The sequence below is a fragment of the Macaca nemestrina genome, chromosome 15, assembly GCF_043159975.1.
Source record: "Macaca nemestrina isolate mMacNem1 chromosome 15, mMacNem.hap1, whole genome shotgun sequence".
Lineage (NCBI taxonomy): Eukaryota > Metazoa > Chordata > Mammalia > Primates > Cercopithecidae > Macaca > Macaca nemestrina.
The window spans coordinates 36,930,094-36,942,552 of NC_092139.1; the positions used below are offsets into that span (position 1 = coordinate 36,930,094).

The following is a 12,459-nucleotide window of genomic DNA, read 5'->3' on the forward strand; positions in this document are numbered from 1 at the left end:
TGCTTCTTCCTAAGGCATGCAAAAAAAAAAAAAAATGTGAAATTCAGAAAACATTTACAGTTCAGGTAGCTGAGGCACTGAAGTCCTAAGAGACATCACCTAAATATCAGTGGCTGTGACTCCCCTGTCCCCCACACCAATTATGAAGGTCAGGCATGGGATACACTTGTAATTCCCCTCTGCTTTACGGTCCAGCTGAAAACAATGCCATTGGAAGGAATCTAACTTAGGTATTGCAATTACTTGAAATTCCCAATTCTCGGGAGCCACACAAGCCCGGGGCCAGCAACAATGCTTTGGGGAGCGGGCAGATAAGTTTCCTGAAGTTTGTGGCTGAAAAGCAGGCCTTCCCTGGCAAGGCTTGTGGGAGTGCTGGGTGCTGGAGACTGACCCCACAAGTGATCAGCCACCAGGCCTAAGACTAACCAGCTGCAGGATGCCCTCTTCCACAGTGAAGTGAAGCCTCGCCAGGGGGCCTGAGCAGCAGGCTTCCTCTTGTCCCTACATTAGGACACCCGAATGATGTGACAGGAGAACTCAAGAACCACCCACAAGAGGGAAAGCTGATGTCAACTTAAGAGCCACACACCTCTGGAAAGCAACAAGTTTCTCCTTCAGTTTAGTCCAGAAGGGAAATTCCCTCATTTGTGAACACATTATTCATCTCAACCCAAGCTGCTGGCTCTGTGGACTGGGCCTGGGCAAGGCTGTGCTGCTCCTCCCAGGACTGCGCCCACGGCCAGTAGGGCCAGCTCCTGCAGGGAAAGGGGCCTAGCAGGGGAGGCAAGCACTCCACTGGGGAAGATGGCTCTTGCGGAGCAGCATCTGAGGCTTGAGGCCTGTGGTGGCCTCGCCTCCCAGACACGGCCACAGTTCAGGCAGCCAGGGTTCCTTCCAAGTCCCACCAACTCCTCCGTACAATCCTAATGCTTCTCCCCAACCTCGAGAGCCCAAAGGAGATCCTATTATCAGAAACCCAGAGCTCCTGGACTGCCAGTTGCACATGTAGACAGGCAGGCCCCATCTGCTCATCCTTGAGTATTCCCCCCACCCCCCAAATCAATGGTGCAGGTGATGCTCTTCAGCGCTATACAGGGAATAAAGACAACATGCACTCAAGCCAGGACACATAGGCCAAGGAGAACAAAGACAGCCCCTTAAGGGAGAGGCCTCCAGGAGAGCTGAGGTTAAGACACCCGTTCGTCCATCTCCAAGGTGGACATTCTGCAGGATATAAGGGCCCAGCCTTCCTCTAGGGCTTCAGCTCAAAGAGGTCATGATACTCCTGCTGTTCCAGCTCCCGGTTATACTTCTCAATTTCCCGGTTGGCTTCTTCGACGTAGTCATTCATGAACTGGTCCATGACTGGTATCTCATTAAGGAAGAGAGCTCTGAGCCTGGAGGACAAGGGAGCCTGCCTGAGCCCAGAGGGTCCTGTAGGCAGGTGAGGGGGGTTTGCTGAGGAAGTGAGTGTCTGGCCCATAAAGCGGGTACCTGATGGACTCCTTGTATATACTGGCAGCACCACAGCTACAAAGAATGTGACGGCTGTTGTCACAGGGATGTTAACAAGGTCCTAGAACTGAGCCCTTCAACTTCAGCCCTATCCATCTTTTCACAGGTTAACTGTTGTAATCAGGCTGTCTTCAACTTTTAATCATGACTCTGATGACTACAGACTTCAGGATATCACCACAGCTGCATCCAAAGTATAACCCACAGGCTGGGCACAGTGGCTCACGCCTGCCATACTAGCACTTTGGGAGACTGAGGCAGACGGATCACTTGAGCCCAGGAGTTTGAGACCAGCCTGGGCAACACGGCGAGACGTCGTCTCTAAGCCGGGCAGGGTTTGGCTCATGTCTGTAATCCCAGCACTTTGGGAGGCCGAGGCAGGAGGATCATATGAGGTCGGGAGTTTGAGACCAGCCTGACCAACATGGAGAAACCGCTTTTCTACTAAAAATACAAAATTAGCCGGGCGTGGTGGGAGGCACCTGTAATCCCAGCTACTCGGGAGGCTGAGACAGAAGAATCGCTTGAACCCAGGAGGGAGAGGTTGCAGCGAGCTGAGATTGTGCCATTGCACTCCAGCCTGGGCAACAAGAGTGAAATGCCATCTCAAAAAAAAAAGACAAAACCAAAAAACTATAACCCACAGAGTCACATTAGCAACCACTCAATAAAGGAGCAATTTAACTTTAACAGTTATTTAGAGATTGAAATGAAAAGTTTGCCCCCGAGGTTTGCCCCTGTGCATTCCCGGCCCATCAGTAGACATGCAGAGCCCAGCCTGCTCCTGGGGCTCAGACGCATGACTCTAGCAGACAACTGCTTTACAGACAGGCTCACAAACTCCCAGTCTCACTGCCCGGGATCCACACAGGGACCACGCTGTTCCAAGGATACGGGGGTGAAAATCAGTTTTGTCACCAAAGAAGTTAACAAATTGGGTGCCATTATAAAAGTAGCCTGCAGGTAGGGGTTCCAAGTGGCGTTTTACCTGTAGGAAAAAAGAGTCCTGTAATAATTATCTGACTACTTTCTATACTTCACTCACTCATTAAAAACAAACAAGTCTATTTCCCTAGCAAGACAGACTACTCTGCTATACAGAGGAGCTAGGAAGCTAACACCCCCAGCAACCCTCAAGCCCTGCCTGAGGTGGTGCCTCACCTCTCAGGTGAGGAGTTCTGGGAGGTCCTACTGGGATGAAGCTCCTATGGCACCCAGTGGCACTCATGTGTGAACACAGTCATTTTTTTTTTTTGAGATGGAGTCTTGCTTTGTCACCCAGGTTGGAGTGCAGTGGCATGATCTTGGCTCACTGCAACCTCCATCTCCTGGATTCATGCAATTCTCCTGCCTCAGCCTCCCAAGTAGCTGGGATTACAGGCATGCGCCACCACGCCTGGCTAATTTTTGTATTTTTAGTAGAGACAGGGTTTCACCATATTGATCAGGCTGGTCTTGAACTCCTGACCTCAAGTGATCCCACCTCAGCCTCCCAAAGTGCTGGGATTACAGGCGTGAGCCACCGTGCCCGGCCATGAACACACTCTTTATTGGCTGGATCCCCCTCCCCTTTCATCCTCCTTTTTCCTATTTAGTGTCTCCTAGAATCACTTCCAAAATAAACTACCTGTACTTAACTCCTTGTTCATGGTTGGCTTCCAGGGGAACATATATTATAAGAACTACCTTATGCCCATGTTGTCCTCCCCAGGAGCATCCAGGGTTGTTCGGGCCTACAGGAGCTGTTCATGAAGGGGGCCTTCTCAAATCGAAAGCAGGGGCTCCTGGAGTCTCAGAATACTTTCCTGCCCCACCTGCTCATTACTGGGGCTGGTGACACAGTCCATCCTGGGGACCTAGACTCTATGTCCTTTTTAGCTTTTTGTCCCCAAACCCCTTAGGAAATGGCCCCAGTGGGCATGGCGACTGAGGCAGAGGCTGGGGGTCAGAGCCTGGAGGCTGGGAGGCTCATCAAGGGGGTCTCCAATCAGCCTCTTATCCTGGCCTCAGGTTCTACAACCTTCCTATGAGCAGCTTCTGGATCTAGACAGTTTTTGCCTGGGCTCTAGCTGGTTCATCTGTAACACAGGTCTTCAGCAGTTGCTTGAACAAGGTGCCAAGGCAGGGACTCTGGTCATTAGCTTCTCCCACAAGTACTGGCTCTACTCAACCTGATGCCCAGGTCACACCAGAGGTCTCTTTCACCCTCCTCACTGAAGCTACAAAGGCCAGAATTCTGTACCCAGCTTCTTTCTGTGGCCTGGGAGAAGCAAGACCTCCAGCATGTCCTAGAAATAGCTCCTCACTCAGAGAATCCAAAATACAGAGCTATGCAAGCCAAGGACAGCCCTGGGCCACTGAGGGGAGAAGCCAGGGCAAGGCACTCACGTGGATGCTCCTGATCTCCTGTTGCGTCAGCATCCCCCTGGTCTTCAAGGCTTTCCTCTGAGGCTTCTGCAGAGATGGGGAGTGGAGGGTCAGGTCCCAGCAGAACTCATGGAGTGCATGGGCAGGGGAGGGCTCTGGGCTCTATTACACGACTAAGATCCCAGCAGCGGGGAAAAGCATGTGCACTATGGCCTGGATATAATATTCTGCCTGTCTGCTCTTTGAGAAAACCACTTTCCCATCATACAGCCCTGTGAGCCAGCAGGGAACAAGCAGCAGAGGACAGCCCAGTGTTTTCTTTTTTTTTTTTTTTTTTGAGACGGAGTCTCGCTCTGTCACCCAGGCTGGAGTGCAGTGGCCGGATCTCAGCTCACTGCAAGCTCCGCCTCCCGGGTTCACGCCATTCTCCTGCCTCACCTCCCGAGTAGCTGGGACTACAGGCACCCGCCACTTCGCCTGGCTAGTTTTTTGTATTTTTTAGTAGAGACGGGGTTTCACCGTATTAGCCAGGATGGTCTCGATCTCCTGACCTCATGATCCGTCCGTCTCAGCCTCCCAAAGTGCTGGGATTACAGGCTTGAGCCACCGCGCCCGGCCAAGCCCAGTGTTTTCATAAATGGGAATGGTCGTGCCTCTTTGTAGATTCTTATCCCTAAACCCTACCAATGAGAGGCAGACAAAGGGGCAGCCTGAGGTTCCATAGTCAAGAACCATTTAGAAGCTTATCCAAGTGAGGTAGCCCATGCCTCAGTATAAAGACAGGTCCCTAGTGAGCATCTACAGAAGACCCAGGCCCCAGCTAACTCTATTCCCAGAGTTCTAGGATGAACTAAACCCCTAACGCTGTGCTACAAGGCTTAGCACCCAAAGCTTGCAGAGAACCTGGCTCACAGAGCAAACAACATAGCAGGCCTGCCTGGAGTTTGCTCTGAGTGGCTTCTTTCCTCTCTCAAAGTGTCCCTGAAAGTGCTGGCTGGGCCAGGGAGGGGAAGCCCAGTGGGGAGGCATTAGGGAGGCAGTGGCGGGGCTTCTCAGGGCCAGCAGCAGCTCTGAGGTGTCCGGTCACATCTGTGTCAGGTCTGTCTGGGCTCTGGAAACCACCTGCTTAGCTGACTGCCGCAGCCAGTCCTTGATGCTGTCTTCCTTCAGGGAGCAGCCGATGAACACAAGGTAGCACTCCTGCTGCCCGCTGCTGTCTTGAGATATGCTTTTGGAGTCCGGTGGTGGTGTGGGTCCTTCCAAAACTGGCATGATGCTCAAGGAGTTGGCCAGTGTGTTATAGCAGACCTCCATGGTCCTCTCAGAGTCTGTAAGGAGAATATACATTAGTCCCTGAGAGCCTGCCTTGAAAGGATACAGCTATGCTAAGACTGTGACAATGCAGATGGTTGGGACAGATTCACGAGAAAATGCAGGAGAGAGAACTGACGTGACTGGTGGCAGCTTAGAAAGGATGGAGTAGGTGGGCACAGTGGCTCATGCTTGTGGTCCCAGCTACTCAGGAGGCTGAGGCAGGAGTACTTGAGCCCAGGAATTCAAGGCTACAGTGAGCCGAGATTGCACCACTGTACTCCAGCCTGGGTAACAGAGGGAGACCCCATTTTTTTTTGTTTTCATTTGTTTTTTAAAAAGGAAAGGAAAGGATGGAGTAAGAGAGAGAGAGAGGAACAAAATACGTTTCTGGCTTGGCTGATCTGGGTGATCAGGTGGACACTATTATCTCAGAAGGGAAACACAAGAGAAAAAAGGTTTATAGGTGGGAGAAGAGGAAGAGTTTGACTCTGCACTTGTGGCATTTGAAAGTCTGTAAGACCCTGAGCGTGAGACATCCACACAGTCCCTGGTGGTTGCTGGAATAGCCATTATGGAAGAGGTTGTTGAGGAAAAGCAAAGAAACCCCCTTGGTAGAAGTCGGGGGCTCTCAGCAGAGGCCTTAAGAGGCCAAGGGAGGAGGGCACAGACAACAGTACAACAAAAAAATTAGCTGGGTGTGATGGTGTGTTCCTGTAGTCCCAGATACTTGGGAGGCTGGGGTGGGAAGATAGCTTGATCCCGGGAGATCAAGGCTGCAGTGACCTAGGATCGCACTACTGCACTCCAGCCTGGGCAACAGAGAAAGACCCTGTGTCAAAAACAAAACAAAACAGACAAAAAACAGTACAGCACTGTTGCATGAAGGTCACACAGATGAGAATGGGAAAAAGTGTTACATGCTAAGGAGATGAGGACTAGGAGTGACTGGAGACCCAAGAAGTGGGCAAGGGCTCCCCAAAAAGCAGGATGAGAAAAGATCCAGAAAAAAGAGAGGTTAAATTTGAACAAAAAAAGAGTCAATAGCAGATCTAAATAAACAAGAGGCTGGGTGTGGTGGCTAATACCTTAATTCCAGCACTTTGGGAGGCCGAGGCAGGAAGATCACTTGAGCCCAGGAATTCAAGACATGGGCAACATAGGGAGACCTCATCTCCACAAAATAGAAAAAAAATCAGCCAGGCATGGTGGTTCACGCCTATAGTCCCACCTACTTGGGAGGCTGAGGTAGGATGATCGCTTGAGCCTGGGAGATCAAGGCTGCAGTAAGCTGAGATCAAACCACTATACTCTGGCCTAGGTGACAAAGTGAGGCATTGTCTCAAAAAATAAAAAGAAAAAAAGAAAAACAAATTATTTATTTATTTTATTGAGATGGAGTCTCACTCTGTCACCCAGGCTGGAGTGCAGTGGCGCAATCTCGGCTCACTGCAACCTCCACTTCCTGGGTTTTTTTTTTTTGAGACGGAGTCTCGCTCTGTCGCCCAGGCTGGAGTGCAGTGGCCAGATCTCAGCTCACTGCAAGCTCCGCCTCCCGGGTTCCCGCCATTCTCCTGCCTCAGCCTACCGAGTAGCTGGGACCACAGGCGCCGCCACCTCGCCCGGCTAATTTTTTGTGTTTTTAGTAGAGACGGGGTTTCGCCGTGTTAGCCAGGATGGATACTTCCTGGGTTTAAGTGATTCTCCCACCTCAGCCTCCCGAGTGCAGCTGGGATTAAAGGCATATGCCACCATGCCTGGCTAATTTTTTTTTTTTTTTTTTTTTGAGACAGAGTTTCGCTCTTGTTGCCCAAGCTGGAGTGCAGTGGCACAATCTCAGCTCACTACAACCTCCACCTCCCAGGTTCAAGTGATTCTTCTGTCTCACCCTCCCGAGTAGCTGGGATTACAGGTGCCCGCCATCACGTCCAGTTAATTTTGTATTTTTAGTAGAAATGGGGTTTCACCATGTTGGTCAGGCTGGTCTCAAACTGCTGGCCTCAAATGATCCGCCTGCTTTGGCCTCCCAAAGTGCTGGGATTACAGGTGTGAGCCACCGAGCCCGGCCTAATTTTTTTAATTTTTAGTAAAGATGGGGTTTCACCATATTGGCCAAGCTGGTCCCGAACTCCTGACCTCAAGTGATCCTCTCGCCTCAGCCTCCCAAAGTGCTGGGATTACAGGCTTGAGCCACTGCACCCAGCCAAAAAAGAAATAAAAATAAAGAAGAAAAGGAGGTGATGGGTGAGGGAAAAACAAAAATACCAAGACCTCTGAAGCAGCAGGGGCTGGCTGTTGGAGCCTGAGATCAGTGGGCTTCGGTATGGGGCTGAAGTTTCTGATTTGATCACATAAATTAAGCAAAAGCTATGAGTTAAGGACCCATGTAATTAAAGCTATGAGCTAAGGACCCATGTAATTCTCCCATCTGAACTATGATGGTTCTATGCTTGAAGCCCTCAGTGGTTCCCTACAGCAGACACTGATAGTTGCCTACCCCCCATATCGTCTCCCTCTTCTTCTGATACCAATTCCCCCATGGGTGATGGGTCCAGAAAGGCACAGCAATCCAATGAGATAAGTTGGCAGAGAAATTGGGAGGAGGCGCTGCACTGACAAAGGCACCCGCAGGAAGAGCCAGCCTCTCCTCACTGGCTGGATGCAGTGTCTGGTTTTGACACTCAGACCTACAGCACCACTTGGCAACCATAAGGGGCAGGAACCTGAAAGATAAGCTGACACACCAAGCATGGGAGGACACGAAGACACACAATACCTGGGTCCTCAGTGGCCTTGCTCTGCTGCTTGAGCGCCTCACTTGTTATACAGCCAACATCTGCTAGCTGAGTGGGGGTTCTCTGTGATAACAGCTGAAGACACCCTAACAGACTCACTTCCTCTCTCCCTACTCCCAGGCTCCAGTCACAGTAAATGCTTTTTGGTTCCTAAAATGTGTCTTTTCTGCCTCTGGATTATAGCAAATGCTATTTCTTTCCCCTGGAATACTGTACCCTTCCTCAACATTGAGTTGACTGACCCCTACTTGTTCTGAGGCCTTCTCTGACGCCCACTCCAGGACAGACTATCAGATGCAAGGGCTCCAGAGGTCTATGACTGATCCTCAGGCCTACTTGTCAGAAGAGAGGAGAAGGCAAACGGAAGCTCAAAGACTTTGGTCAGAAATAGATCTGGAGCTGTACAGCTCAGCATTTGGACAGCTCCTGGCTTTAGGTCTAGAAGAGGCCATGACTGGCTCAAGAGGTGTGGAGTGTAAAGGCTCTGGACAAGAAAGTCAAAAAGCTGTGAGAAGAGCCCTTGAGCAGGTCATCCAAGAGAGGAGGGCAAACCTCTGCTATGGAACAGGAGAACCTAGACTAAGTAGGCCCTCGGGGGAGAGGGGTGATGGACAAGCCTAATGGCGTGAAGGCCCAGGGCGCAGAAGGTTTCTGAGAGTCTGAATGGCATCAGTGGTCTGCAGAGCACCAGCAGAGGCTCTAAACTCACATCATGAGATGCAAGCACTCCATGGTATAGAGCTCCCAAATCCCAGCCCCTGGTTACCTGAAAACTTCACTTTGCCCAGAATGTGGTAGATGTTTCCAGAGAAGGGACTTGGCTTGATGGAGGACTGAATTGCTGGTGGAGGAAGAGGACAGAGATGTCACCCACATGGAGGCACAGGCCAAATTCAGGATAGCACAGCTGGGAGTTTTAGGGACTGGGGAGGGACCATACACCAGGGTCTAGGGTTCACAGGTTCTACCCGCCATACCCTGTTGCTCCCCTGTGGCTCTGCCACTGTTCCCAGGGGAGGGAAAACCCTTTCACTGGAGTGGAAACCAAATTGTGTGGCCACCCACAATCCTCAAATCCCTCTGTCTGCTTTTGGTTTCAAAAGGTAAGAAGAAACACAGCACACAGAATACTGAAGTGGTACCAGGAGGTAGAATTAACTCTGGGGTACCCTTTTTCCAGGGTCTGGGACATTCCAGTCAAGGCTTACCTTTACATTTGGCCATAAAGCGAGTCTTCTCCAAGGGACGACCAAACCATACGCAGATCTGAACCATTAGGGGATAGACTGATCCAGCATTCAATTTACCTTCATACCTTAAAAGGTTTAAAAAATTGTAAGCACAAATAATTTGGGTTTTGAGTATTATTATATGCTACTTTGAGATGAACTACATACCCCTATCCTATAATATTTGAATTCTCCCTTACTTGTAAGACATTTTGCACACAGAAACTTGTTTAAATATGTATATGCCTCTTTCACTTTGAGATTGGGAAGCATGACTGCCCAGTTAAATCAGGAGCTTTCTGAGGATGAAGGTTTTACACAACCTTAGACTAGCAGTTTCTTGATGTCCTGTGTGCCTCTGAAGCCTCCCAGTCCCCATCTGAGTTTGGGGGTCCTTTCTGGTACAGTGGGGGGCTCTTGCTCAGGATGCCCTCCCATTTCTTTCTTTCTTTTTTTTTTTTTTTTTGAGACAAGGTCTCCCTCTGTTGCCCAGGCTGGAGTGCAGTGGTGCAATCTTGGCTCCCTACAATCTCCGCCTCCTGGGTTCAAGTGATTCTCCTGCCTCAGCCTCCTGAGTAGGTGGGATCACAGGCGTGTGCGCCACCACACCCAGTTAAGTTTTGTATTGTTTGTAGAGATGAGGTTTCGCCATGTTGGCCAGGCTGGTCTGAACTCCTGGCCTCGAGTGATCCGCCCTCCTCAACTTCCCAAAGTACTAGGATTACAGGTGTAAGCCACCGCAACTGGCCTTGCTCCCATTGCTTTTTTTTTTTTTTTTTTTTTGGTGACAGAATCTCGCTCTGTCACCCAGGCTGGAGTGCAGTGGCACAATCTCGGCTCACTGCAAGCTTGCCTCCCAGTTTCATGCCATTCTCCTGCCTCAGTCTCCCGAGTAGCTGGGACTACAGGCGCCCGCCACCATGCCCAGCTATTTTATTTTATTTTTTTTTTGTATTTTTAATAGAGACAGGGTTTCACCATGTTAGCCAGGATGGTCGCGATCTCCTGACCTTGTGATCTGCCTGCCTTGGCCTCCCAAAGTGCTGGGATTACAGGTGTTAGCTACCGCGCCCAGCCGCTCCCATTTCTTTAGGGGCTCCAACTATGCCCTGCCATTTTGTTGCAGGCAGCATAACAGGTTGTACATATAGATGTGTACACCTGTCACAGAAGGAACTGGGGCATCTCTGCCCTATTTTCTTTGAGACAGGGTCTTGCTCTGCTGCTCAGGCTGGAGTGCAATGGTGTGATCATAGCTCATTATAGTCTTGACATCTCAGACTCAAGTGATCCTCCACCTCAGCTTCTTGAGTAGTTGCTACCACACATGCCACCATGCCCAACTAATTTTTATTTTCTATTAGAGACAAGGTCTCACTATGCTGCCCAGGCTGGTCTTGAACTCCTGGCCTCAAGTGATCCTCCCTCCACAGCCTCCCAAGGTGCTGGGATTATAGCCATGAGTCACTGTGCCTAGCCTGTTTCCTTCATTTTAATTAATTAATTTAATTTTATTTTTTTGACATGTGTCTTGCTCTGTCACCCAGGCTGGAGTACAGTGGTGCGAACTCAACTCACTGCAACCTCCACCTCCCATGTTCAAGCAATTCTCCACCTCAGCCTCCCGAGTAGCTGGGATTACAGGTGCCCGCTGCCACACCCGGCTAATTCTTTTATTTTTAATAGAGATGGGGTTTCACCATGTTGGCCAGGCTGGTCTTGAACTCCTGACCTTGTGATCCACCCACCTTGGCTTCCCAAAGTGCTGGGATTACAGGCGTGAGCCACCGCACCTGCCTGTTTCCTTTATTTTAAAACAGCACTGCAATTTTGAATTTTAAATTGTCGAAAGTATCTTATTCTTTGTAATTTCTTTAAAGTACGGTGGTAGTCATAAAATTTTTGCAAGACTGACCTGTCTTCTCCCCACCCAAACAAGTCATTTTGGAGACTGGGGGTTTCTCTGGCCTCTGGCTTCTGTGGTACCTGAATCCTTAGAGGAATTTACAAGGGCCAAGGGAAGGCAGCAAGGTTTCTGCCCAAACTAGAAACAGGCTGTTCTACCAGAAAAGGTGAGAGCAGGGTGGATGGGAACAGAGAAAGATGTGGGAGGGAAGTGGCAGAGAATGTGTGCACAGCACAGAGCGGAGCACATCCTGGAACTAAAGTCCATTCACCCTGAGGTGGTGGCTCTGACCCAAGTGGGAGGGGAGTAATATATAGATATGAGTAGGAGACTGATGACTTGCCATCTTGTTAAAGATGAAATTATCTGATTTCTAGAAATGGACTTAGGAGGGGACGCCTGAAAGAGAATTTTGGGGTCCTTCTATCTCTGATTCTCTATAAGGACTGATCTTCCTGATGAGGAAAAGGTTTTAAACTCTAGAATCACATTCTTTTTTTTTTTTTGAGACAGACTTTTGTTCTTGTTGCCCAGGCTGGAGGGCAGTGGCGCGATCTCGTCTCACTGCAAGCTCCACCTCCTGGGTTCACGCCATTCTCCTGCCTCAGCCTCCTGAGTAGCAGGAACTACAGGTGCCCGCCACCATGCCCGGCTAACTTTTGTATTTTTAGTAGAGATGGGGTTTCGCCGTGTTGGCCAGGCTGGTCTCGAACCCCTGACCTCATGGTCCACCTGCCTTGGCCTCCGTAAGTGCTGGGATTACAAGTGTGAGCCACTGTGCCCGGCCAGATTCACAGTCTTCTAATGGGCCCCTCTTACCCTATTCTCTCCTGCATTAGCCTGCCTTCAGGTGTCTGGGCCCTGAGCTAGGTTTTTGTGCATGAGTCAGTAAGGACTGGAGAACAGTGCTTCTCTAGGCACCTGGTGGTGATTACAGGAGCTCAGGACCCAAAGGTTCAGGCAGCAAGGGAGTCAGTGGCTGTAGCCATTGGAAAGAAGGTTCCCCCTAGAAGCTGCATTTGTTTATTTTTAGCTAAGATATCATTACCTTGTTCAGGCATAAGGAATGACCCACTTACTCACTGTTTAAAGTATGACGTGACTCAAATCAGAGGTTCCTTCTAAGAATATGCCTGAAAACCTTCAATTTTACATACTGACCCTCTGGGATTTTTTTGGTTTTGTTTTTTACAGCACAGTAGATCATTTTTAATTTTATTTTATTTTATTTTATTTTATTTTTTGAGATGGAGTCTCGCTCTGTTGCCCAGGCTGGAGTGTAGTGGCGCGATCTCGGCTCACTGCAAGCTCCGCCTCCCAGGTTCATGCCATTCTT

The 12,459-nt window shown here is 49.8% G+C and overlaps 1 protein-coding gene across 4 annotated transcripts in view; it reads right to left on the reverse strand.

Moving 5' to 3' along the window:
• The window catches only part of DNAAF9 (dynein axonemal assembly factor 9), a 164,107-nt gene continuing 151,648 nt past the window's right edge, over positions 1-12,459 (reverse strand). For all 4 annotated transcript variants that reach the window (XM_071079596.1, XM_071079595.1, XM_011741278.3 and 1 more), the window contains 6 exons: positions 9,197-9,303; positions 8,755-8,829; positions 5,005-5,210; positions 3,904-3,969; positions 2,410-2,503; positions 1-1,365 (listed from right to left, as the gene is read on the reverse strand). In XM_071079596.1, coding sequence (XP_070935697.1) covers positions 1,253-1,365; positions 2,410-2,503; positions 3,904-3,969; positions 5,005-5,210; positions 8,755-8,829; positions 9,197-9,303 — 661 coding nt within the window. In that variant the 3' untranslated portion in view covers positions 1-1,252. The remainder of the gene's footprint in view (positions 1,366-2,409; positions 2,504-3,903; positions 3,970-5,004; positions 5,211-8,754; positions 8,830-9,196; positions 9,304-12,459) is intronic.